The sequence below is a fragment of the Equus asinus genome, chromosome 1 (genome assembly GCF_041296235.1).
Source record: "Equus asinus isolate D_3611 breed Donkey chromosome 1, EquAss-T2T_v2, whole genome shotgun sequence".
In the NCBI taxonomy this organism is placed as follows: Eukaryota; Metazoa; Chordata; class Mammalia; order Perissodactyla; family Equidae; genus Equus; species Equus asinus.
Window position 1 is genome coordinate 162,108,588 of NC_091790.1, and position 27,187 is coordinate 162,135,774.

Here is a 27,187-nt window from a genome sequence, read left to right on the forward strand (position 1 = left end):
CACTCCCGGCCAGCACAGGAGAGGGGAGAGATAAGGAGAGGGAAAGAGAGCACCTGGGTAAACACAAGAGTGGGATTCAGCCCTGGGTCATGGCTTTGTCCAGTTCCCACCTTGGTGTAGATTTCTGTGTCCCAACCTGGGTAATCCTGTCAATAAAACCTGCCTCCCCTCCAGCTCATGGAACACCCTGTTGATGAGTCACGTGGCCTATAAGCTGACCCAAATATATATTTATCTTCATTTTGAACATTGGAAAGTTCACATTTGGTTCTTTAAGCTTCTTTCATCACCTACTGATTAAGCGTCTACTTTATGCCAAACTCTGTTCTAGGCACTGGAGGTACAGCAGTAAGCAAGACACACATGTGTCTGTCCTAGAGGAACGTACATTCCAATGGAGGAGACGAAAAATTCAACAATAGATAAAACAGGGGAGATACCGACAAGAAGACAACAGATACCATTGAATAGCCCAGGCACGAGATGATCAAGTCCTGAACTTAGATGGCTCTCAAACAAGCTGAACTGAATTCCTGACTATCCGTGGTCATCTACAAAGCCTTTTCTCTAAGGGTGTCATGGTAATAAATTGATATGAAAATCCAGTTGTGGCTATTGGGTCTTTCCAAAATGTTGAAAGAACAACTTCATTTCTCCTACTGACAGTCTGTTGTGTGGATAAATAGACACACAACCTTCCATCTCCTACGGGTTTCTATTTTGTGAACTGCAAAATGTTATCCAAGTTGTAGAAATAAGCATGTGCTTTGGTTTCTGGAGTCTTTAGCAACTTATTATAGCACTACTGTCTTGCGTAAAAAAAAAAGTGGTAGTAAAAACCATAACACTACTAAAAAAAAGTCATAATAACAATAGTAGCATGTCCTCTTCAAATTAGAAAGTGAAGCCACATATCTCCTGGGACTGCTGTTGAGCGGGGTATTTCAGTAGGAAGGGTAAAGAGAGAAATTCAAAACACACATTTGGAGAAGAATCAACCCACACCTTTTATGTTCAAAGGCACCAGGTGCTGGGTAGATACGACAGACTGGAAAACGAAAACGTGGATGCATCACACACAACACCTTAGGGAGAGAAGCCTAACAGATTCGAAGCCAAGAAAGCTACAAGACGGTGTATTGCAAGCGCTAAATGCTTTTTCACCCAAGCTCCCACCTCAGCCCTGCTGAAGTGCCCAAACGCTCTCTCTAGCCTGAGCAGCTCTATAGAGCCGGTTGGAATTGTAGCACAGCCAGAGAAAAGCAGTTCCCGAGTGTGCACAGGAGTCCCTCTAGCCGGGATGGCAAGGAGACCAGCCTGACAACACTCTCACATTGTATATCTCGGACCCAGACTTTGTGGACGCAACAAACTTTCTGTATGGGCCACCATATAATCAGATACAATGTTCATTACATATGACAAGGGCTTACTGGAAACACTGCTCTGAGAGAGGTGTTGTGTTGCACACATCTCCACCGTCAGGACCACCTGCCAGCCAGAAAGACAAAATTTCCAAATAATCTTACAGCCTCTGCTTGCAGCACCCAGACAATTCAAAGACCATATTTTTGGTATGATTTCCCATTGCGATCAATGGCAGTGAAGCTCACTTAGATTATTGATGGAAGGGCTTCTACAAATTGCAATTTAAATAGGGACCCCTTAAAGAAACACATACTACCTTATTGCTTCCCCTTAGAAACTCTGACTATCCTGCTTGGGATGTGGTCTCCCTTAGCTAAGATTAAGCTAACTTAGATCAGTGCCTTTTTGATTTGGTTTCTTTTGGGTGCTGTGTGTATGTGTGTGTGTGCTTTCAAAAACAATAAATTCAGCAAAACAAACTGCCAGGGAGCTGGTTTCCCCATCACCGTCCTCAGTAGAAACAAAGTGTCTGAAGAACATACTTGGAGAAAAACTATTTTTTAAACGGTACTGGATATTTGATGCCAAATATCTGGGACCTGCCTGGTCAACTGAAGAGAAGCTGTAAATCTACAGCGATCACTACAGCTTCCCGACTGGGGTTTACAAAATCATTTCACAGAAAAGACCCTGTATTTTCAGGTCACCTCTCCTCTATACCCAGACAGACAGAACCCAACGAGCTGAATGAAATTCAGAGATCTCCGTGCATCAGTCCAACTAGAATTCAGGCCACTGTATTGAAAGCAAGCGCCCTATTTCACTGTTCAAATATTGCTAGGAAATTCCAATACTGGTTCTGATCCTCACTTTCTCCAAAAATAGCCCTTCTTTCCAGTAACTATTTTCCTGCTAGAAAGAATCCTAAGAAAATATCAGAAGTTGAACTGGGCTGGGGAAAGGGAGAGACAAATCTAGCAGCCAGAATGCATGTTGAATTTGAGCCATTGGTAAGTTCTTGGACCACCTGCCAAGGTGTTTGCAAGCACTTTGCAGAGAAAAACCCTTCCTTTGATTAAAAGTCTGTGACCTGAGCTCCCAAACTTTTCTCACGGGGGAAAAAGGTCCAGAAACATCTCTGTGGCTATTGACCTACTAGAACTGAAATCTGAAGACATCTCTCCTTCCCCGCAAAGAAAGCACAGCTCGGAAATAGCAAGGCAATTTAAGTCAGAAAGACAAATCTCTGTTGAAAGGAAGGTAGCAGTGACTGTAATTAACAGAGAAGGAGTTGTGGAACTTCCAGGGCTGTATTCAAAGGGCCGTGCAGGAACGGGGTGAGCAGCCGTGAGTGTGGATGTGTAGTAAAATGTTGACGGGAGAGGGAAATGGGGCAAGAGAAGTAAATAGATTTACTTACAGCCCTCGGAGCCGAAGCCAGATTTTCTCGATCTGTTCGGGTTGCAGGTATTTCAGAGAGTTGCTTTCAAATTCTTCAATCTCCTTGGTGGGCGACTCCATAGCTGCAAGTTATCACTGGGAGTGAGGCTGAAAGAGTTTGGGCTGTCCCCTCCCTGCCTCCTGGCCCAGCATGAGCCCCCAGCCAGTCTGTCACTTTCTCCGTGCGCTCTCCAGCCTGCGCCCCCCAAATCCGGACTTAAAGTGGGCTCGGATTTCGGGCGACCCCGGGCCCGGGTGCCCCCTGGAGGTAGTTGTGGTAACCAGCCATGGTCCCGGGCTAATGCCCAGGAATAGAGATTGTGCTTCTGCTTAAGAAGAAAGCACCTCGGATCTATTCAGAGTCTTTTTTTTTTTTTTTTTTTTTTTTTTTAGACAAAGCCGCAGAAGCGATCAGTGTGGCAGCTAAACGATTTGGGAGAGAAAGGAAAGACCGAGTGGGGAGGAGAGGAAGCGAGCAGGGAGAAAGTGAGAAGGGGGAGTCCAGAGGGGGATGAGAGATGAGCCTAGGTGGGGCTGGCGCGAGGCGGGGTGGTCTGACCCAGAGGCCCCCGAGCTCCGCCCTGCGCCCCCTGCCCTGGAACGCCTCGCGGCTCCTCCATCCCCGCGCTCTCTCTCCCGTGCCTCGCTGCTTTCGAGCCCCCTCTCTGTTTTCTTTCACTTACCAGCAGCTCTGCTGACAAGCGAGAAAACTGACAACTGAGAAAAGTCGTCTGTCAGCGCGCCAGGGCTGGCGTCTGGTCTGGCACCCGCGGGCGCGGAGGGAGGGGCGCGCCGGGCACCTCCGTCTGCAGGGCACACGCTCGCCGGGCTCCAGCCTCCGACCCGGGCGTCCCGCGCTTCAGGGCAGCCTGCCGCCACGAAGGGCCCCCAGCCCGGGTGTGTCGGTGGCTCCCGAAGCCCGCACAAAATAAATAACAGGGCACGGAAATCCGAGGGAAGCGAGGTCTGTGTCCTCCCAGGGGGCTGGTGGGGCAAAGAGCAGCGCGAGGTTCCCGGAGTTGGTGCTTTGAGCTTTCATTTACAGCGCTCACTTACACTCCCGCCAGAGAGCCGGTTCCATTTTGAAATATTAAAGCAATTGATAGGCACTGAAGTAACCACACATCACACTTAGAAAGTCCTGGTATCTTCTTGCTAATGGGAATAGGAGTCTTTCTCTCTCTCTCTCTCCCTCCCTCCCTCTCTCTCTCTCTCTCTCTCCCCCTCTCCCTCTCTCCCTCTCTCCCTCTCCTCTCCTTCCTCTCGCTCCTCTCTCTCTCTTTTTCAATGGTTGGAAAAAAGGAAAATATAAACCAACAGTGAGAAGGTGCTAGTTTCCACTGATTAATGCCACATACTCCTCAAGGGGTCCCCGTATGGTGGTGGCTGAGTGAATGTTAAGACTGGCAAAGAGCTTTTATTCCACAAAGCTGCAACTCGCTGTCACTGTCCCCCTAGGTCATTCACAATGTCAATAAAATAGAATGCTCTGGAAGACTGGGACCCAGTATGGGGGAGGGAGGCGGCATTAAGAGAGGGACCATAAAGAGAAAAAGAGAAGTGCTCCGGTTGACCGACCGCAGCCCTGACCTCACAGAACTGGTAGTCAAACTCCCTTCTACATGAAGCCACCACCACTTCCCAGGGTCCATTGCAAACCTGGTACTCAGGGCTCCTGACATTCAGGATGCAGCTTGCCCTATAACCATATTTTTCCTCGCTACCAGGTAATGATTCTTTCAGTCATGCTCCCAGTATTCTTTTTCTATCCATCAGATATTTGCCTGCTTCTCAAAAGTAAGATAAACTCAAAGGTAAGAACTAGTTTTTCTGCATTGCTCCAGTAAAGTTCCATTCATACAACCCTCATAAAGGGTTAAAATGATAGTATCTAAATTCTAAACGCTCACCCATTTGGTAGCTGGCATTTACTTTCCAGAAATTAGAGGTGAGAGTGATGAGGATGGCATGACTAGCCCCTTACATTCCAGTGGAGAAGGCACCTGCCTCAAGGTGAGATGGCAGACCTGTTTGATTGACACGGACTTACACACTGACCTGGCACACAATCTGAAATTGCCCCATTAAAGTCAGTCCTCAAGGGTTTTCTGGAAGCACACACATTTTCAGTGAGTTAAGGCATTACTACCAGGCAAATCCAGCATTAAGCAGCCAACACACTAACATGAAATTCATTTATCTGAATAAAACCAATTACCCACCTACTGTCATCCAGCAGGGAATGGTCACCTGGGGGAATGGGATGTTAAAAGAAGAGATTATTTTAACAACGTGCTTTGGGGATGCAAGACAGGAGGATGGTCCTCAAATAGGGTTTCCATCAGTGTGTACACCTTGGGCAGCCTACTATCAGTATATGAAGCGTAGTAATGATAGTAATTGCAAACATATCGGAAACTTTCTATGCTCCAGGCGCTGTGCTGTTCACTGTTCGAAGGGTTCTACGCTCACATAATATTAGCCACTCTATGAAGCAAATACTACTATTATCATCTCCATATTACAGTAAGAAAACTGAAGCAATAGGAGGGTATCTAGACCTACTTGAAAGAGAAATGAACTGGAAAAGACCAGTTGAGTTATGACTCATTGCCTTACCCAGGACAAATTTGTCCCCCTCACAGGGTCCCACTGTCCATATCTTTAAAGGAAAGAATTTAGGCAAAAAGATTTTTTACATCTGTTCCACCTTTATGATTCTGTGAGGTCATGTAGACAGAATTGGGGAAAGGAATTGATGAAAAGAGAGATGGATATTGCCGAATACAGACTTTAACTACGTCATGGTTTCTCCAACGGCCAGCCTGGGATGAAAGAAGAGAAGAGATTAATAAAGACGATGATATCTGCCTTCCTGCCCTACACCATCCCTAAGACTTTCTCCTAGTGTTAGTGGGATTTGATTAAGTCAGAGAAAAGCAAATTTTGGAGGAAAAGGAAAGGACTAGCCTTTCACTGCAATTAAGCTAACCAGAGAAGGAGGAGAAAAAAAAGTCTTTAAAAAAGTTTCTGAAACATGATTTTGTCACATTTCACAAAAATTTTCAAAACTAAACATGTATTAGAAAATTGATAAAGATATGACTTTGCTTTATTTTAGAGCTATAATCGTTTTTGGAGGTAGAAGGACCTTAAAGATAATCTAGTTTAGAAGTCTCCAAACTTTTTAAGCAACAGAATATTTTATTTCAAATAACATCCTACAAGGGACTCCAACGCACACCTCAGATTTAAAAAGTAAAGAAGGAGCTGCTCTGGTTCAGTGGGGAAGGGGGGCAGTTAGTTCTCAGGGACAAAGTCCACCTCTGCCTTCTCCATATCCCATCTCCGAGGGACCAATGCTCCCACTTCACAGATGGGAAAATTGAGGCCAAAGTACCATATAATTCTTAGGATTCCTTACTCCTAATCCAGTGTTCTTTCCAAACCACTGTGGGAAAAGTGTGTCTTCTCTCTGCCAACAAAACATTACTACTTCCAGATGCATGTTATAATGCATGTGACCATGTTATGGTGTCGCTCAGGCTTTGTTCTGTCTTTATCTATCATAGACAAGGGTATGCTTGAGAGTTGTAGCAACATTACATGCCACAATTTCTACTGGCCTTCCACTCAGAAGCAAGCAAAAAACCATGCAAACTCACTCAGAAACAAAAGATCTAAGAAAATGCAAAGCCATTCACAACTTTGCTTTGAAGGTGAATTTCCATTGTGACTTGCTAATCCAGCTTTTTTAGTAAGACATTTTAGGAAATCTTCTATGGCGAAACATCACTAAATATATAGAGACATGCATATACACACACATACATACAGATAACTGCCAATTTAAAACAGTCCCCCAAATAGACATATAGTAACTTAGCCTAAGTACTAGCAAACCTCTGCAGCACCAGCATTAGGTATCGTTCCCTGTCCCTGGCCGAGTTCAAGGAGAAGCTGGATGACTATCTGACAAGGGAGAAGGAATCAAGCTTTGTGGACATGAGAATGACCCCTCAGTTCCCTTTCTTCTCTAAGATTTCACGGTTCAGTGATAATCACAATAACCACAACCACTCCCCTCACCAGGTATGGAGAACCACCACGTGCCAAGCACCACACTAAGCACATCATAGGTTGGTTCATTTCATCCTTAACAGAATACTTCTGAAGAGTTCATTATGCCCATTTACAGGTAAAGACAGAAGAGGGTCCCGAAGGTCAGATCACTTTTGCAGACACACAGCTAATAAGGGGCAGAGCCAGGTTTTAAACCCAGACCAGAGTGCAAAGCTCATCTTCTTATCCCTTTCTTACACCACCTCCCTACAGACATATAAAAACACAAGTAAAAAGGTAAATGACAGGGAAAGGGGACTGCAGGAGCTCAGAGGAAGGGTCACTAAGACTGTGGGGAAATTAGGAAGGCTACACACTGGAGGTGACATTTGAACTGGATCTTAAAGGTGGATGAATAGAAGTTGCTTACATGGAAGGTGAGTGGAGGCAGGTGGTTCCGGAAAGAGGGCACTGTATGAAAAGAGGCACAGAAATATGAGAAGGGGTGGGGTATCCAGCAATCCACAAACAGAAACATATGACTAAGAAGAGCAGGAGAAAATGCTAGAAGGGCCCGCCAAATCCTTGTGGTCATGGAAGAAGCGTGGGCTCTCTCCTGCAGAAGATAGACAGCCATGGGTGGTTCCAGGCAGAGGAAGGCATGGTCACATGTGGAGGGTACTTGCTGCCCTGAATATGCATCATACACTGAGGTCAGTTCCCCAGGAACCTGCCACAGGGGCACATAACAACTATGGGGCTTATAAGAGGAATCCAGCTACCGAATGCAAACAAGCTCCTCAGGTTACAAAGAGGGAAGAATCAGACAAAGAAAAGAGACAAAATCAGAAAAAGCACAGCATTGTCTCCCATGAGTACCCACCTCCCAGCCACAAGATTATGGCTGCTTGGTTCAACCCCCATGAAGCAAGCCAGTGCCCTTGACACATTTTTCACAACTTGGCAGCGGCATCATCAAGAGAGTCTGTTGAGAGGGAAGTTCTGGAGAAGCATTTAGGATATTTGAAGTAGCGCCACTGGGCACAGCAGCCCCTCCTTCCTGCCCACACTAGACGTGAGCCAGCCCCCATAACACATTATCAGCAGAGGCTCTCCTCTCCCACTGGCTCCCCTTTCCATCAGGGGGCCTTTTTGGTGACAGTCACACTGCTTTTCTCTTTGATGTCTCCTCTGTTTGGTTTTACGCTTTGGGGCAGACTCTGCCCTGGGAACCACGTCCCCTAGAAAGAAGAGGTGCAGGAAGAGGCAGTGGACTGGCTAAGCCCAGAGTTCCCCCATTCTCAGCTCCTTACGAAATGGAGTTCCAAGTAGCCAACATCTCAACTATCCCAAGAGTGGCCCAGAGAGGCGGAGAGAGGAGATGGGAGAAGAGACAGGATGCAGTTCCAGCTCAGGAGAGGTCCGTCGTAACCTGCATGTGACCCAGAGTTTTTGCCCCTCACTCTGGCAAGAACCTTCAGTTGCTCTGATGGGAGAACCTCATGTAACCCTGCCAGTGGAGGTGGCGCAGGCAAAGGAAAGGACTTGGAGTAGCACTGAATTACACGTGACCTAGAGCAAGACACTTCTCTTCCCTGGTCATGGCTGGGTTGGGCTCAGTGACTTCTGGATCCCTTTCCAGCCCTCACATACCCTGATTTGAAACCCACAGCCTGGCCTGAGCTAATCAAGCTTTTTGTGGGCCAAAAAAAAACAGCTGTAGCAAAACCTGAGTCTGGACCCTGGCTAGACTTAACTGTAATAAACTTAACTAGATTGGCCAATCAGAGCCCATATCTCTGAACAAAGTGATTGGTCCGAGGGTGAGATGTGACTAAAGCAGATCTTATCCTAGTTCCTTATGGGAGACTTGATGTGGCCACTGGTAGAGGGAGAGGGGGTCTATTTCTCTTTTCTTTGAGATAAGAAGCTATAAAGCTTGAGGTTGTCTTGGCCCTAGGGTTATCTTTTTACCATGTGGAGAGAGTATACCAGAAAAATGACACCAACACAGAGAAAAGAACTAGAGAGACAAAGAAAAAATGTGAAAGGATCTTTCAAGCACCTTGATCCTGCTGTGCCTGAAGCTAGAGCTACCCATGGACTTTTAAGTGACATGAACCAAATAAATGCCCCCCATCATGTTTTTTTTTTTCACTTAAACGAGCTTGAATAAGATTTCTGTCATTGACAACTAAAATAATACTGGCTAATTCAACTCTTCTCTTAGAGGACTGTTATAAGGAGTTAGAAAAACAACGTATGGCCAGTGCCTTAAATATTGGAGGCTCTCATAAAATAGCAGGTCCTCGTTCAACTCATCCATCCAGCAGGAGACGAAGGGAAGGAAATTAGAAAATGGTACAGGAACCTTGGAGTGGGCAAAGCATCCAAGGTAAATATAAGGAGCCTTTATTACCTTGATAAATAGATACATCAATAATGTTTCAATAACCTTTTGATAATGACCTAGCAAAGCCTTACTATATTATACACATTAGCCCCTCCAAAAGACCCTGAAGTGATTGAAATACGTATTATCATCATTCTCATTTTAGAAATGAAGTGGATGGTGTCCGAGAGTCCGTGGGCTTCCCTCGGGCTAGTTCCCCCTCCAGCTAGTAGCCAGGCAGCACGACAGCACAAGATTCCTGACTCCTGGCCCCAGTGGCCACTCTGCTTCTCAGAACGCACTGCCAATCCAGCAAAATTAACTTGGCTGTACTAATGAAATTGAAATTTTTGTTCATGTAAAACTGCTGATGCTACAGTCAGCCAAATTCTGACCCAAATGCACATAAATCAGTGGGTTGTTCTTCCCGCTGCTGTAAAGCACATTTGAATGTGGAAAAACCTCAGCGCGGACAGGGACCTCAGCAATCCCTTCACCCAGGTGCCTGGTTACACTGACACGAACGAGCAGCCCAAGCAGGTTAGATAACTGGGCCCAAGCCTAATGCTTAATGGTGGCAGAGCTGGGACCAGAAGCCCTGTCCCCAAACTCCCAGCCCAGGGCTCTATTATCTGTTAACTTCCTTCTCAGTTCTCAAGAATGGCTCCCACTTCCACCCAAGGATTTGGCTCAATGGTTTGGTCATAGATAAGAAGAAATGCCCACTAAAAGCACAGGCCATTGGCAAAGCTCCCTGCAGGAGAAGGCTCTCTTGGGAAATGGGAAGGACTAGAGAAGAGAGACTCCAAGAAAGTGGAAATGTGCATGGTGGCCCAGGTAACAGCAAGGAACCTGATGTGATGGGTCTGAGGGGGTCAAGAGAGGGACAATGGGCACAGGTTGCATATGCAGACTGAGGGGGGCCTGGACTACCGTATGGAAGCTTAGTCTTTTAATGCTCCTTCCAATAAGGAATCATTAAAATCCACAGAGCAGGTGTGTAGGAGATACAAAGTAAAACTGTGATGTAATAAGTATGACTTATTTATAAAAAAAATCTTTCAAAAATGGTATTTGAACTGCAACCAGAGAAGATTTTCAGATTCTTGTCTGTATTGGTGGGGGGGCTCTCACAAATAAATAAGTACTAGAAACTATTAAATTCATTCATTCATTCATTCACTCAACAAGCATTTGCTGACCGCTGACTACATGCCAGGCACTCTGTGGTAGTAGGTCTGCAGTGGTCAATAAAAAAAATTCAGGGCCTGCATCAAGGAGCATCAGTCTAATTGAGGAAACAGATACTAAACAGATTGTAAAACACTAAATGTGTCATTGTAATCGTGGAAAGTTCTGAAAAGAAAATAAAGTCCAGTACAGAGAACAATGAAAGTGGGGCCAATTTATAAGTAGGTTGGCATTTCCACCAACTATTGCTGTGTAATAAACCACTCTCTGAAATTGAGTGGCTCAGAACACAGCAACAACCTTTTGTCTCTCATGACTCTGTAGGTTAACCAGGCAGCTCTTCTGCAGGTCTTGTTTGGGGCCTCTCATGCAGCTGTAGTCAGATGGCAGCAGGGACTAGAATATCCAATATGGTTTCACTCGTGTCTGGGGCCTTGGCAGGGACGGCTGGAAGGCCGGGACCTCTCTCTCTCCACATGATCTCTCCATGTGGCCTCTCAATATGAGGGCTGGCTTAGACTTCTTTAGAAGGCAGCTAGATTGCAAGAGCAAGAGCTCCAAGAGGGAGGAGGTGGAAGCTGCCAGTCCTCTGAAGGCCAGCCCAGAACTGGCACAGCATCACTTCCACTGCATTGGGTTGGTTGAAGCAATCACTGAAGCTCTGATGCAAGGGCAAGAGAAATAAACTCCATTTCCCAAGATGAGGATTGGGTAGAGGGGAGGGTTGGGCAGGGAGGGGGCAGTATCACAGATCTATAGCCATCTTGAATCCACCTAGGTAGTCAGGGATGGCCTCTGTGAGCAGGTGACATCTGAGCCAAGACCTAAAGGAGGAAAAGGAGTTATCAGGTAACAAGAATGAGGAAAACATTTCTGAAAAGATGGAATAGCATGTGCAAAGACTCTGAGGCAGGAAGGAGCTTGATATAGTCAAGGAATTAGAAGGAGGTAAGTTGTGGCTGGAGTGATCAGGCAAACGGAAGAGATGGAGGCCTGGGATGAGATGGAGGAGGCAGGCGGGTGGGGCAATAGAAGAGTGCTGAGGGCAGATTTAAGGGCTTTCATTTGAAGTGCAACAGGAAATCGTTTAGGGATTTCAAGAGATGTATATCTGTAAAGGATGGTTCTGGTTGCTATGCGAAGAATGGTTAGAAAGGAGCAAGAATGTTCCCTGGCTTAATCAGAGATGCTAAATGATCTCAAGAAGTGACCTGAACTGAAAAGAGACTCTAGACCCATGAGCTCCAGCATCCAAAATCAACAGTGACCATACTGAACAAATTCATCAGTGATGATGCACTAACTTCCCTGTTGATAGTATTATCACAGGATTCACTAGACTAGTGTCCTGGAGGGCAGAGATCATAAATGTCTTGTCCCTAACTGTCTCCTGAGTGCACAACAGACCAACTGACTGATGACCAACTGAGTTTCTCAGAGAAGGACTATGAAATTTATTTGTTTTATGGTCCAAGATGATTGCTGCAATACAAACTATATTCATGAGCAAACCTGACATGGAAACAAATGAATCTTCAGCTAGACCATAAGTTAATGCGAGGTTGTTGAGGGAAAGGCAATAAGGTCCTGCCCAGGTTACAGTTTGGTACATAAAGGATTAACTTTCAGTAAGCTAGCAGCTGTGCCTCCAGATAAGTGAAACGTTACTTTTTGCTTGATTCAGCACACAAGAGGGATGAGGGACAGGCACAACTCCTGACAGTATTTTCAAAATTGTCCTTGGGGACATCTAAATGGTCCATTCAAGTCCCTGTGGTTCTCAGAAGTGAAAGGATTTTTAAAACCCAGGAGAACAAAAGAATAACGTCTCCATGAGTGCATTCCACTCACATGCTTTTGACAGATTCGTGCTAATAAAAAAGACCCTGAAGGCACCTCGATTTGGCCCATAATCCTTCACACGTCCAGACTGACAGCCCCATCTGAGGTTGATATACGCTTATATCTCTACTTCGGAGATATAAACAGACTCCCATAAGCAGGAAGTGGAACTTGATTTATGGAGAGGAATGGAAACTTATGGACACAATTTAAAGTAATTAGCAGGCAAAGCAAATCTCAGCAAGAGACTCTAAAAGCACTACGTGCTGCCAGGACCCCCGTGGAACCCAGGTGGACTCTCACACGTACAGCTACATGGCTTCCCCACTGCCTGGGCCAAAAGCAAATGGAAAAATGAATATTATTCTCCTCAGTGGGATTTAGGAAGCACTTGAGAATTTTAACCAAAGCTTTGAAAGGAAAGAGTGCTAAGTCCTTGAAAATAGCTCCAATCAAGTCAGTGAAGGTCCTGTTAGAAGCCATTCTGCTTTCCCTATGGGCAAACCAAACAGAGCCTTCTGAATCAATTAGTCTCTAAATAAGAAAGATTTCATTTAATACTTCCCCTCCCCGACCCGGGTACCAAGAGCATTTGTGAAAATCAGTCCCCACCTCATCCATCCATACAACATAGCAGAAGTACCCACTGCAGCCTCAGTGCAGATCAGTCTCATCTGCATGGAGGTTCCAATTTAAATGATCAGAGTAATCATTTTACATACACTTCTACATATGATTCAATTTACCACAAGCCAACCATTTCTGCCAGATCAATTCCAAGCAATTCCTAAAGATGCCACTATTGCCTGGGACTTGTGACTACTTTCCCTATTCATTTATTGCAGAATTTTTGTGTCTCTAACTCTGTGCTGGAACCAGCTGGTCAGAGAGAAAATTTTAACGCATGACCTTTCAAAACCTCTCCACCTCCTGTAGCAAAGTCAAACTGGGTTCAGGATTTATTGACAGAGGGCTGGTCATTGACTATTGGTGACCTGGGGAGATTTATTTGATAACTGTGGCTTTCAGAAACAACATTCTCATCAAAATGAAAATGCGTTTTTGTCAGAATATTGGCAGGCAGACTTACATCATTCAATTTGATTATAAATTTGATTAGAATTTCAGTGATAACCTACCTCCCACGGTTACTATGCAGCTCTGGAAACCACGACTAATAAACGCATCATCATAAACCATTTAAAACAGAAAAGAAAGGAGGAAAAAGAGGAAGGAAAGAAAACCACTCCGAAAAAAGCTGCTGAATACTTCAAGGCAGATAGACTTCTGAAAATGTAGTGATTGGACTTTTCTTTCTCTTTCTCTCTCTGTTTTTGAACCAATTAAGCAGGTGCTTAAATTTGAGAGCTTATCAGAGTTTGCTCTTCAAAAGTGCACGTGATCGCATTATTCTGGGCATCCTGGCAGCCGCCTGGCGCTGCGTCCCTTCGCGGCGCTGGCTGAGCCCATCTCGCCTGGCATTTGCAAACATTCGGGCCATGCTTTTCTTGTCGGGGCGGGTCTGCCAAGGCAGCCGGAGCCCCGCAGCGAAGAGGAGGCCCCATTTGTCCCAGCTGCTGCTAACCATCGCGTCCAACTAATATCCCGTCAGTCAGTCGGTGCATTCGCGGCAGCAACTGATAGCGCCCCCGAGGCTCGGTGACGTCGCCGCGTGTTTGCAAAGCGGAGGAAAATCCCTCTTTGCACCTCCGGCTCTGACCTCACTCCAGCAGAGCGCTTGCCTGTCTCTAATCACCCGTGAAATGGAGGAGAGAATCGGTGCGGAGGAGAGGCTGCTCGGAAATAACCCACGGGGACGACCAGATGTGACTCATGCTTTTCACCTTTGAAGAGAAGTAACATTTTGGAGCAGGATTCCACACTGGCCTGACTCCAAGGGACACAAGAGAGAGAATACCCTTCCTGTTCTCAGCAGACAAGGACCGTGAAATGCAGCTGGAAGAAAAGGGCCAACATCAATAACGCATCAGGACCCGTGGCTGACATATTTTTCAGCTATCTGGGTAATTGAGCAGTTGTCAAAATATAGCTCGAAAAGGCCACGTGTGGACAGAGCCGTCACTGTTACTGAAAGGGCAGGTTTAACCCTGGATGGTATCCAGAGGACATATCCAGTCTCTCTCCTTTCCCCAAACATAAATATTGCTACCAACATGAGTAGTAATAGTAATGAGTAGTATAGTGATGATGACGATGATGATGATGATAGTTCCTATTTATTAAATGTATGTATATACTACCCTCTTGACAAACATGAGATCCCATGAAACCCTCACACTGAAACTTAACTTGCCCAAGGTCATGCAGTAAGTGGCAGAACTGGATTTGAACTGAAGCCTGTCACTGCCCTACCCCCACTATGATGTCTCCCCGATGTAGGTATGTTTTGTGTAAGTTGGGATGCTAACTCTACGTGTCTAATCAACAAACGGCCCTCTGACCCAAAGCTTTCTGATGACAGTGCTATGACTTCGCAGGGACCGACCACTTCAAGCCATCCTTAAACAGCTGTAAAAATAAGAACGAGGAGAGTACAGAAGAGACCACCAGCCCAAGGCCACGCTTGCAGACCGTGGCAATGCTGCAGTGACAGCACCAGACTTACTCTCTCAGCAAATCTCAACACGATACAACATCATTAACCAGGGTCACCATGCCATACGTCAGAGCTGCAGACTTATTCATCCTGCATAACTGAAACTTGGGACCCTTTGACCAGCATCTCTTCATTTTCCCGTCTCGCTCCACCCCCCACCCCCCCACAACCACTATTCTACTCCCTGCTTTTATGAATCAAACTGCTAAGAGAGTAAATCATAAGTGTCCACACCACAAAAAAATATGGTAACTATGTGAGGTGATGGATACGTTAATTAGCTTGATCATGAATAATCATTTCACAATGTATACATATATCAAAACATCGCCTCGTACACCTTAAATATATACATTTTTTTAATTAAACTTTTTACTTGAGATAATTGTAGATTCATATTCACGTGCAGTTGTAAGTAACGGTACAAACAGATCTGATGTATCCTTTACCCAGTTTCTCCTGATGGTGATGTCTTGCGAAACCATGGTGCAATACCGCAACCAGGATACACTGACAGACAAAATACAGAACATTTCCATCATCACAAGGATCCTTCACCCTGCCCTTTTATAGCCACACTCATTTCCTATTCCCCACACACTCTCCTCAGCCCCTGGCAATGGCTAATCTGCTCTCCATTTCTATCATTTTGTCATTTCAAGAAGGTTTTACAAATGGGAACATACAGTATATAGCCTTTTGGGACTGGCTTTTTTTTCTCTCAGCTTATTTCTCTGGAAATTTCACAAGGCTGTTGCATATATCAACACTTTCTCATTGCTGAGTTGTATTCTATGATACGGACAGAGCACAGTTGGTTGAAGGGCAGCTGGGCTGTTTCCAGTTTTTAGCTGATATGAATAAAGCTGCTATAAACATTTATGTACAGGTTTTCCTGTGAATGTAACTCTTCATTTCTCTGGGATAAATGCCCAGTAGTATAAATTACTGAATTGTATAACAGTTGCACGTCTAGTTTTTTTAAAGAAACTACCGAACTCTTCTCCAGAGTGGCTGTACTAGCAATGAGTGATCAGTTGTTCCACATCCTCATCAGCATTTGCTATTGTCACTAGTTTTTATTTTAGCCATTCTAATAGGCGTGTGGTGATATCTCCTTGTTGTTTTCATCTGCATTTACCTAATTGCTTTTGTTGAACACCTTCTCATGTATTTGCCATCTGTATTTCCTATTCTGTGAAATGTCTTTTCATTTCTTTTTCCCATTTTCTAATTAGAGTGTTTGTCTTTCTACCGTTGAGTTTTGAGGGTTTGTTATATATTCTAGATACCAGTTGTTTGTTGGATACATGGTTTGCAAATATTTTCTTCCATTTTGTAGCTTGTCTTTTCATCCTCTTATTTGTCAATTATACCTCAACAAGGCTGGGGGAAAAAAGGAGACTGAAATTTTCACTATAGGAACTGCTTCAATCATTCATTTGAGGGTCTACAAATCAACCCACAGCCTCAGAAAGCCACAGCAGGGCCATGCTGGTACCCAAGACCTCAGGGGGTGGGTACACGCAGGGTTCACAGGGAGGCATGCTGTCTTCCCAAGGGTTTCAAATAACATGAAGGGAATACGCAAGCATGCTGAGCAATGCCTGGAATGGAAGCAGAGTTAGGGGCTCCAGATGGGAAGCCCTGCGTATCACATACCCAGGAAACTCCTCTTTCGCTCCCTCCATTTTCTTGCTTTCCCCCCCCCGCCACTGGCAGCATTTTTCCTTCTCTCCAAGAGGCGAGGATACTACGGTAAAAATTTTACTTGCTTGCTTCATTAAGGCAGGACAAGTAGTTTCTTCATACCATTTTCTTGCCTTTAAAACTTCTTTCATTCCTTTTGTCTAATTTTTCTCTTGCAAGAAAATGTTTTCCCAGAACGATAAATGAAAATGAAGACAGAACAATAGGTTGTTGTTAGTGCTGTTGGGTCAAGGCTGACTCCTAATGACCTGTGTACAGCAGAGCAGAGCCCTGCGCCATATTTTCGCACCATCCTCTCCGCTTTCAGTGCTTTATCAGGCAATCCATGGCCATTTTTTTCGGAAGTGGGTGGCCAGTTCTTCCTAGAAAGAAGGACCCTCTTCCTAGTCTGTCTTAGTCTGGAAGCTCCACTGAAACCTGTCCACCATGGGTGACCCAGGTGGTATTTGAAATATCAGTGGCACAGCTTCCAGCATCACAGCAACCACTACGATATTACAACTGACAGGCAAGTGGTGTGGTTCCCTGACCAGGAAACAAACCTGGGAGGCAGTGGTGAGAGCAATGAATCTTAACCACTAGACCACCAGGGCTGGCTAGAAAGATAGGAGCTGAGAAGAAATGCTACAGAGCTGAAAATAATGCATGGAGCTAAATGAGTCAGCAGCCTTATTGTCAGCAACATAATAATAATAATAATAGAATTACAACACTTCTGCATTTATCTCCCATTGGAACAGTCTTTTTCTCAGGCTTCCCAAATCAGAACACAGAATTACACAGAAGGCCCGATGGGCTCTACCCTCTGTGATCTGTACTCAACCCAGATTAATGAAGCATTCACAACACCTGTGCTTACACTTCTTGCACTGTCATCCCAGCCATCTCAGGGGTGGCTTCATCTGCGTGGGAGCAAGCTTCTAAATTCCAGTGGTACCAGGGACTCAAAAGACAGTGACCTTGACATACACAGGCTTTCCTCTCACTACCCAGGAAGCAGGGGCTCAGCACCAATACCAGACAGAAGCCACCTTCCACCCTGGAATTAATCAGCATTTCAGAGTTTCCATTACAAATCTTTGTTTAGAGAAGCCTGGAACAGCAGACCAATCATGGGGTTTTGGAAAGGTTTTAAACTTTTACGGATCAAGGGCACCCTTTGAGAATCTGTAAAGTTACCGACTTTGTCTCTATCTATTTAAATAAAATGTGTAGACTATGATTTGCATAAATTTTTAGGAGGCTCTCGGACCCTCCTGGACCTCATCCAGCCTCCTTGCCCCAAATCCTTCTGTGGCTCAGTGACGGGTATGTGTGTACGTGTTTTAATCTAGTTTGCTCTTCTTAGCACTAAAATAAAATAATGTGAACTAAAAGGAAATGGTAACTAATAAAAAGGAAGTTCAAGTTCTTCAAAAAGGGAACTGTATTTAATGGGCACCAAATACATGCCAAGTCCTCCACCAGGCACATGATACGCCTTCTTGCACTTAACCCTCTTTATAATCGTACAACAAAAAGGACTGTGACTTCTGCATTCACCTCTCTATCCCCAGTGCCTTTCACAGTGCTGGTGCTCATTCAATACTTGCCACATGAGTTAATTATTACTATTGTGTAGATGAGGAAACTGAGCCTCTCAGAGGTTAGGTAACTAACTTACACAAAGCAGACAGGGAATAGATGGTGGAGGAGGAATCTGAATGCAAATTCTGCCCTTTCCCATGCACCTTGATGGACATTTGACTGATCTTCTCTGAGACGAAAGCAAAGACATAAACATAAATAAACTATGCTATGTTGGTGGCAAGAGCATGAGAAACAGGAGAAGAGCAGGGAACTGGGAGTACGTGGAGGGGGAGGGCAGGCGGCATCAGAAGGTGAGCTTTGAGCAAAACCTCAGAGGAAGTGAGGGGGTAAGCTGTGCCAAAGAGTATGCGAGGCCGGGCAGCAGCTACAGCCCGGCTCTGAGGCAGAAGCACACCTGGAGGCTCAAGGAACAAGGAGCTAGTGCGGCCGGAGCTGGGAGAGCCAGGGAGGTGAGGTTGGAGAGGTAATGGTGGCTGCGAAAGACCGCGTGTCAGTCATTGCAAGGACTTTGGCTTTTACTCTGAGTGAGATGGGAACCCAGTGCAAGATTTGGAGCCGGGCAGGGAAATGATCTGACTCCCATCTTACAAAGACCACTTTAGCTGCTGGCATGAGGACAGAGCATGGCAGGAATGAAGGCCAGGATGGGGACCAGGTGGGAGGCCACATCTAGTTATTCAGGCAAAAGATAATGGTGGCTTGGCGAGGGTGGTAGAAGCGACAATGAAGAGAAGTGTATTCTGGATATGTGAGCGAAGAGAGGAGTTACGGATGTCTCCAAGGTTTTTGGCCCGAGGAACGAAAGTGACATCTGTTTTAACTCATCCCTGCATTCTAAGAAGACAAGCCTTGAATGCCTGCTGTCTTATTCTCAAGGCCTCAAAACCAGCCTGAGAGAAATGATATGGTTACAATTTCCAGAGATGTTTCTTTTTTCATGAGAGAGACGTTACTCCATGTAGCCTTACGAGAAAAGAGGACGGAAAGAGGTTCCTAAAAGTGCATGGTTTTCACTTGATTTGAGTCTTGGAAAGCAAGCTTTGGAAAGCGTTTCCTCTGTTGTACACCGTGCCTTTACGTCTATGGCTGCATGCTCTTCTCTGCTGCTCTGCTGGATACCAGGTCAGGACCTGAACACACCCCTGCTGGCCACCAAACACTGCTGCTTTCAAGCAGCTTTCTGAAATTGGGAGCTCTAGAGAGCTGCTGACTTCCAGGTGACCCAAATCTGACACCAAGAGTAAGAAGCCAGAGCTGTCCCCTCTCCCCTGTGAAGAAGACAGGCGTTCCAGGTCAGCCTAGGCTGCTGGGCAAAGGTCCAGCCATCGGTTCTGGAAACAATCAAGAGTGAATCTGGAGCTCCCCTGCAGATCACACTGCTCAGGCAAGGAGACAGCAGAGGGTAATCTACAGGAGGTTAAAGCAGGAAGCGCTGAAGGGTTTGAGGAGGAGGAGTCTCCCACCTACTTCCTTTGAGGGTTTCCTTTTAGGGGCCGGCCCAGTGGCGCAGCAGTTAAGTTCGCACGCTCTGCTTCTCGGCGGCCCGGGGTTTGCCGGTTCGGATCCCAGATGCAGACATGGCACCACTTGGCACACCATGCTGTGGTAGGCATCCCACATAGAAAGTAGAGAAAGATGGGCATGGATGTTAGCTCAGGGCCAGTCTTCCTCAGCAAAATAGAGGAGGACTGGCAGTAGTTAGCTCAGGGCTAATCTTCCTCAAAAAAAAAACAAACACAAAAAAATTTAAAAATGCTAAAATGGAAAAACCAAGATGACAGAAAAAACTACATTTTTGTAAGGAAAAATGTATTGTTGTACCTCTACTATGTGCATGGCACTAGTGTCCTGCTCAATCTACACAACACCCCAGGAAATCAATACTATTTTCTCTATTTTTCTGAGAAGGAAAGTTTAGGGAGGTTAAGCAACTTCCTAAAGTGATCTAGCTAGTAAGTACAGATGTCCGACTTCAAAGTACAGCTTTCAGCACAGCTGCCTCTACGATGACCGACCGTCCCCGTGTGCCTGGGGCTGGAAGGTTCCAGGGATGAGGGACTTTCCATTTTAAATGCAGGAAAGTCTCGGGCAAACCAGGACAAGACAGTCATTCTAGCTGCTTCTTGAAACAAAAATATGCACATATAAAATGCAATCATTTCAAGAATACCTAGAAAATTCGGTAGAACCACTGAAGTCTTTAAAACATCGTTGAGAAAATTACAAGTGTACACCCTTATTTAAGGTAAATATGGGCTCCTGGGGGTTCACCTTTAAGAAGATCAGGTTTATAGCCAGTCATCTTCTGCAATCACAAGAGTGGAGTCTTTGGTGAGAATTTGCTGCAGAACATTAATCCCCAATTTCCTACCCATCAACCCCACACCAGGACTGCTTCCACCGGCTGACTCCCAAAGCAAGCTTGCCAGTTGTGTGTGTTCCAAACTCCAGTTCCCTTTTGCATCTGTTTGCTGCAAAATGTCAACTGTGTCTCTTGCTTTGGTCATTATAATTTATACCCCTGACTAATTTACTCCAGGTCTCTGGCCCAATATCTTGCTGAGGGGACATCAATGAATTCAGCTGCTTGGGATAAGATTCAGCTGCTCAGAAAGGCGGTGTTACTTCTCCAGAGGCTGGGATGCACCGTTGGCTAGTACTGCTCACTCATTCATTCCACAAACGTTAATGCCAACTTTGTGCCAGGCCCAGGGTTGTTGTCTTCACATGACTTGTCAATTGGCAAAGGGCTCTCTCTTCAAGGAGTCTCACTGATATGATATCCTGGGACCTAGACTGTGACAGATGACACAGAAGACATTATCCTTCTCTTTATCATCCAGTGACTTCAAAGAAACTCAAGGGCAAAAATAAGCCAAAACAGTTGAATTGTTGCTCTGGGTCCTATGTCTTTGTGCAGCCAGCCCAGCTGGGCCTGGGGTGAGAGGCCTTGACACAAGCTTGTGTGCTTTGGACACTGCTGGCAGGGTGGACCCAAGGGGCAGACAAGTCCTCTACACCTCTCTCCACAGGCTGAAAGTACGGGAAGGTACAATCTTCTGGCCCGCCTCTTAATCTCGGGGATAATGCCCAAATGGACAGGAAGGTTGAGCATGTCACTCTGGCGCAGAAATAGATGGAAAGGGACTCCTCCCTCTCTAGCAGGAGGGTGTGGGCCCCCTGCCTATCTCTCTCTTGCTCAGGCAAGTGTCCCCCATTGCAATGGTGTGCTGGTAAGTGTTTAACAACCAGCTCTCTGGTGGTGGCGAGGGAGCCCTTATTTGTAGCATTTGCGGATTTCCATGGTGTAAATACTCCCATCGTGGCCAATTTCAAGGTACCAACATGAAGTCACTGAACACAGAGTTAGGAAGAGATGCTAACAGTCACCTCTCATGAGCCACCTCAAGCACACCACCACTCAAATCCCCACACCAAGAACTCAACCCCTTCTTCTTCTTCAGTTCCACGTTCTTGCAATTCTTGAATGAAGGAGTGGGGGAACTGTGTTGTTGTAAGAATAACCAAACAACAAAGCAGATGGAGGAAGCGCATGACATTTTGCTTGACTGTAGTAGAGGGTGTGTGCATTTTTACTACTTAAAAAGTCAAGTAATTTCTTTCTTGAGTGCTGAACAAGTTCACATGTATTATTTTAGTGCAACTTAAAAAACTGCTATGAAAGAAGGGAAGCAGTTATTATTAAAGAGATAAGGAGACCACCTCAGAGTGGGTAAGACTGCCAATCCAACAACTAAATCCGAGTTCTGAGCCCTATTTATTATTTATTCTTTTGTTCACATCTCTCCACAGAGGAGCCCAAGGGTTCTGTCTACAGTGTAGGTATGATAATGGGGCTCCCCAGATTCAGTCTTTCAGTGGCTCCCTATTACTCACAGGATAAATTCTCAGATATGCAGTATGGCACAGAGGCCACCTTTGCCCTGCCCCCACGTCCTCTCCAGCTTTCTCTCTCGTTGTTCACCTCTCTTCACTGGACCTGCAACCTTGTCTAAACTCCAGCCTCACTGCTTGGAGTTTCCTTGAAATGACTGGCTCTTTCCCAGCTCTGGTCTTGAGTCACAGCTTCCCCCTCACCACTACTCGGGACATGCCTCCTCTCTGCCCATCTCCCATCCCAAGCTAAGATCTGCATATTGTTCTATTAATTTATTGTCCTTATTTATTTAAAAGACAGTCTGCCCCTCTATACTAAATAAATTCTTTGAAGGCAACAGCTGGGCTAATTTATCCTCCAGAACATATAGGGAAGGTTGAATAAATGCTTGCTAAATCATCTTGTTATTTCATTAAGAAAAACAGTCCTGCTGCTCCAAAAGACTTTTGCGTGCTCAGATTGCCCAAAGACTGTTAGTCATCTCAGGAAAGAAACCAAACAGAGATGGCGTTTCTGATGAGGCTGAAGTCTTACAACAATCAAAGACTATGTTCCAGGATGGACAGATCCAGAGGCCCCCCCCAACGATTAAATCCCACCTTCATCTTCAGTTTCTTCCCTCCAGACAACAGCATCTGAGCTATGTCACTCCCAGCAGCTTCCTCTGCCGGGACTGGCCTGCCCTTTGCTGCTGTGTTACAGTGCACAGCTGCAGAGGCGATGCCGCTTGGCCAGAATCACGCTGGCCTTGACCTAGGTCAGGGAACACCAAGCAGGACACAAGTGCTTATTATCATCGTTCTATAGCCCATTTCACACCTCAAATATAGCTATGACTTTGCTTCATCTTTCTAATATACCCAGTGTGTTACTTCTACCATGGATGTTCATCAACTCAGTATGCAGAATCAGAAGGCTGCTTCTGGGGAAGCATCTCTTTCTGCTTCTTGAACTTTAGAAACTGGGTGCATAGGAGGTTGACTATCCTTACGCAAATGTGGATATACCTTCCAGGCCTTCACCCCAGATAAGACCTAAACAAACTAGGCTGTAAGTAAACTGCCTACAGAACAGCACAATACAATGTCCCTCACAAGTGGCCCCTCTCCAGCCTCAACAGGTATCAAGTGCAAACATCTACCCCATGCCTGGGCCAACATTTCTCATAATATTATGTTGCATGGAATTATTAACTGGCATCATAAAAATGGCCTTTGGTCAAATAAATTACAGAAATGCTGGGTTACAAAGTATGAAGCGGGATCTATATTGGAGGACATTTGAGAGCTTTAACACGCTAAGATGTATCATGAACCTCCTAAATGGGTATAATATGCAGTGTTTCCCAAACTAAATGGACCATGGAAACCCCTACTCAGCTCCTTCTTTGGTGGATGGTCTTTAGCCATTAATGCTCTCCCAGCATAACTTTGGGAATCCAGCTTCAGCCTCACGAACTCATTCAATCACTGAGCAGGCGACGCACTTCAACCAAAGCCAGGGAAAGAAAGCATTAATGGTTTGGGAACATGTTTTTTTTAACACTCCCCCCTTATCAGAGGGGAATACAGACTGAAGTCAGACAACAGAATATCAAACAGAAAATATTAAAATATCTCCAAACCAAAATTTTTTAATCCTCAGTTGTAGAGACAGAGAGAGCATCAAATACTGCCAGGAGAATAAACTGTTCATTCCCCCCTGACCTCTTATCAATTCTCATCATGGTGGAATGAGCACAGGCTTGGGAATTAGACACACCTGCGTGCAAATCTTGGCTATGCTCCTATTCACTGGCTCTAAACCTGCCTTGCAGGACTGTTGTGAGAATTAAATAAGACAACGAACACTATCACATGATAAAAAGCAATTAATACATGCCTTAAAAAGTATTATTTTTCTATGATATGGAAACACCCTACCATGGCTTATGCAAATAACCTATGCTCTATCTATAGATAAGTGATAGTTCTATTCCAAGCTCTAGAGTATGTCCTGGTGCAGGACAAATCTGTATTAGTAAAGGTTCTCCAGAGAAACAGAACCAATAGGAGATAGATAGATAGACAGACAGACAGACAGACAGATAGATAGATAGATAGATAGATAGATAGATAGATAGATAGATAGATAGATAAAGTAGATAGACAGACAGACACATACACAGATAAAGAGATTTATTACAAGGCATTGGCTCATGCAATTATGGGGGCTGAAAAGTCCCAAGACCTGCAAGGGGCAAACTGGAGACAGGGGAAATCAATGGTATAAGTTCCAGTCTGAAAGCCAGCAGACTTAAGAACCAAAAAAGACTGGATGTTTCAGTTCAAGTCCAAAGGTCAGAAAAAAACACTGTCCCAGATCAACAGTCAAGCAGGCAGAGCTCTCTCTTTCTCAGCCTTTTTGTTCCATTCAGGTCTTCAATTGATTGGATGAGGCCCACCCACATTATGAAGGGCAATCTGCTTTACTCAGTCTACCAATTCAAATGCTAATCTCATCCAGAAACACTCTCACAGGCACACCCAGGATAATATTTGGCCAAATATCTGGACACCTCATAGCCCAATCAAATTGACACATAAAATTAACCATCACAACATCAAAATACAGCTACTGAATTAACTAGGTTAGGTAAATCAAGATTTGGGGCTGGCTGTTGGAAGACCAGAGAGCCAAGCAGCAAGTTGGAATGCCAAATGACAACCCAACTTCAGTGCCAAGATGCTAAATAAACTGGAGGAATCATTTAATAATCTGGCTAGACTGAACTATTCAACAATCTTGTCTGTTACCCACTGACTGACCCCCAGAGATCAGCAGATCATCACTCCAACTTCCATGCCAACATTTGGAGAATGATAAATTGAAGACAAAATGCTCTAAGCCATCAAATAAAGCATCCCATGCTGACAGCAATGTGGTTTTTCTTAATAATCATATAGCTCTACTTTATTGGTGCATATTAAAAGAAAAAAACAATGAGGCACCCCAGCAACTTTCTGCCAGCACTGAAAAAAATGAACAATTAAAGAATGCACTAGACTACCACTAGGAAATGAGGGCGTAAACAGGAAGAACAGTTGCCATGAGCACTAAAATCTCCATTAATGAGACTCTAACTAAAACCTTCATCATGCTGGACTCTTTACACTTCACTTTTAGTAGGAACACAGGCCACAAGGCAACATGGCATGAAAGGAGGAACTAACAATGGCTGAGCACTGATGTGCCAAGCACTGTGCTGAGCCCTTTAAAGACACTGACCCACACACCTCTCACCACAATCCTGAGGCAGGTAAGCATTTATTTCCCCCACTTTATGGATGAGAGAACTGGGGTTCACAGCAAGGTTATAAGACCTTGGATAGCCTCTCTCCTTATGAACAATGAAAAGTATACAAATGATTGTATTTGCCCTTTTGTTAAAAGATGCCAGGAAACTCAAATTCAAATGATCTTAATATAATCCTTACTCGTGGATTTTAATTTCTGTTTTCTCTTGTTTTTATAGCCACATCAAATCTTTTATGCATCAAAGTAGAAGGATAGGTAGAAAGATGGATGCATAGGACATCTGGAACGATGATCTAGATTTATCAGATTCCAAAGCTTTTACTTCTTTTACTTCATTAAGTTGGAGAGATTTAGTTGAACTAGGTTTTTGTTTTGTCATTTTGTTCTGTTTTCACATCCTTCAGAACCTTCTAGGGTGACTCTCGTTCTATATATCTGGGGCCTGCAATAGAAGTTTGAGTAATTTCCTCTCGATCACTGCCATCTTCTCTCTCCTACTGAATGGGCCCAGAGTTCTTTCTCTAAAGCACTGAATTATCTAAACACATTAGTTTCCTGTTGTTGAAATTAATAACATTTCCTTTCTGTCATAAACAAATGTTTAACTCTTGGTAACATATACATGTTGTAGTTTTTAGGGGAAAGATACTGATGTCTGCAACTTACTTTGAAATGCATCAAAAGTAACATGGGGAAAAAATAACATGGAATGATGGATGACCGATGTGTGGGAAAGCAAATATAGCAATTGTTAATCTTAGAGTCAAGGTGGTGCATATATGAGGTTCTCTGTACAATTCTATCATCTTAACTATATACTTGAAATTTTCCATTAAAAATATTGAGTATTCATAGGGAAAGTGTAATGATGGCTTCCAGGGGCCGGGGGTAGGGAGAGAGTTTCAGTTTGAAATGATGAAACATCAGATCCAGGTGAAAATCTGTCTGGAGATGGAAATAGCAATAGTGGCTAAATAATGTGAATGTACTGAATGCCACTGAATTGTACACTCTAAAAGAGTTAAAATGGTAAATTTTATATTATGTATATCTTATCACATATTAACTAATTAATTAATTAATTAAATGTTGGGAAAACCAGTGAATTATTCTAAAAAATTGCTAGAGTGCTATAGCAACAACAACTGCTCTTGCCAATACACAGAAAAAATAAAACAAAAAAAGAGATTTATAAATATTTTTATATAAACATGAAAAAAATGAAGTAAAATACATTTTTAGCCAAAAAAATAGGTTTAAGTCTTTAACCTTTTACCTTTAACCTTTAATCTTTTTTTAAAAAGAAAGTTATGCACAGACTTTGGTTTCATGTCACCTTTGGCCTTATAAAGAACCCTGGACTGAATCAGGAAATCTGATTTTGCTTCTAAAAATTTCCACTAACTGGCTGTGTGCTGTTCTGCAAAGCGCTGTGTTCGCATGTGTTTCACCTCCACTGTGTTAATGCTGTCATCTAGAAAAAAAACTTGGATTAAGTGATATCTCAGGTCCTTTTCAACTGAAACATTTTAGAAATGTGGACTCTTTTGCATGTTTTGTATAAAGGCCTTGTACATTATATGATTAAATAAATACTACGTTAACCGATTAAAAAATACAAAACCTCTGCTGGATCCCTCTTGTCTATAAAATCCAGCCTGAGCTCCTGAGCTCCAGCCTCCTCAGTGCCCATGATGCTTACCTTTTACAGGCTATAGTCATTCGCCTTTGTCAAGGGTACCATCCACCGCGCCTTTGAGTATGTTCTCTCCTCTGGCTA

The 27,187-nt window shown here is 44.4% G+C and overlaps 1 protein-coding gene across 13 annotated transcripts in view; it reads right to left on the reverse strand.

Moving 5' to 3' along the window:
- PDE1C (phosphodiesterase 1C) overlaps window positions 1–27,187 on the reverse strand; it is a 596,098-nt gene that overhangs the window by 295,128 nt on the left and 273,783 nt on the right. For 4 of the 13 annotated variants that reach the window (XM_070511541.1, XM_070511548.1, XM_070511556.1 and 1 more), the window contains exon 1: window positions 2,789–3,453. The exons of 5 other annotated variants lie outside the window; for them this stretch is intronic. Coding sequence is in view for 6 of the 8 variants with exons in the window: in XM_070511548.1 (XP_070367649.1) it covers window positions 2,789–2,889 (101 nt within the window). In the remaining 2 variants the exon portion in view is untranslated. Of the gene's footprint in view, window positions 1–2,788; window positions 3,454–3,491; window positions 4,018–27,187 lie in introns of those variants that run through there. 4 more of the 13 variants (XM_070511553.1, XM_070511531.1, XM_044765209.2 and 1 more) reach the window with 4 other exon arrangements.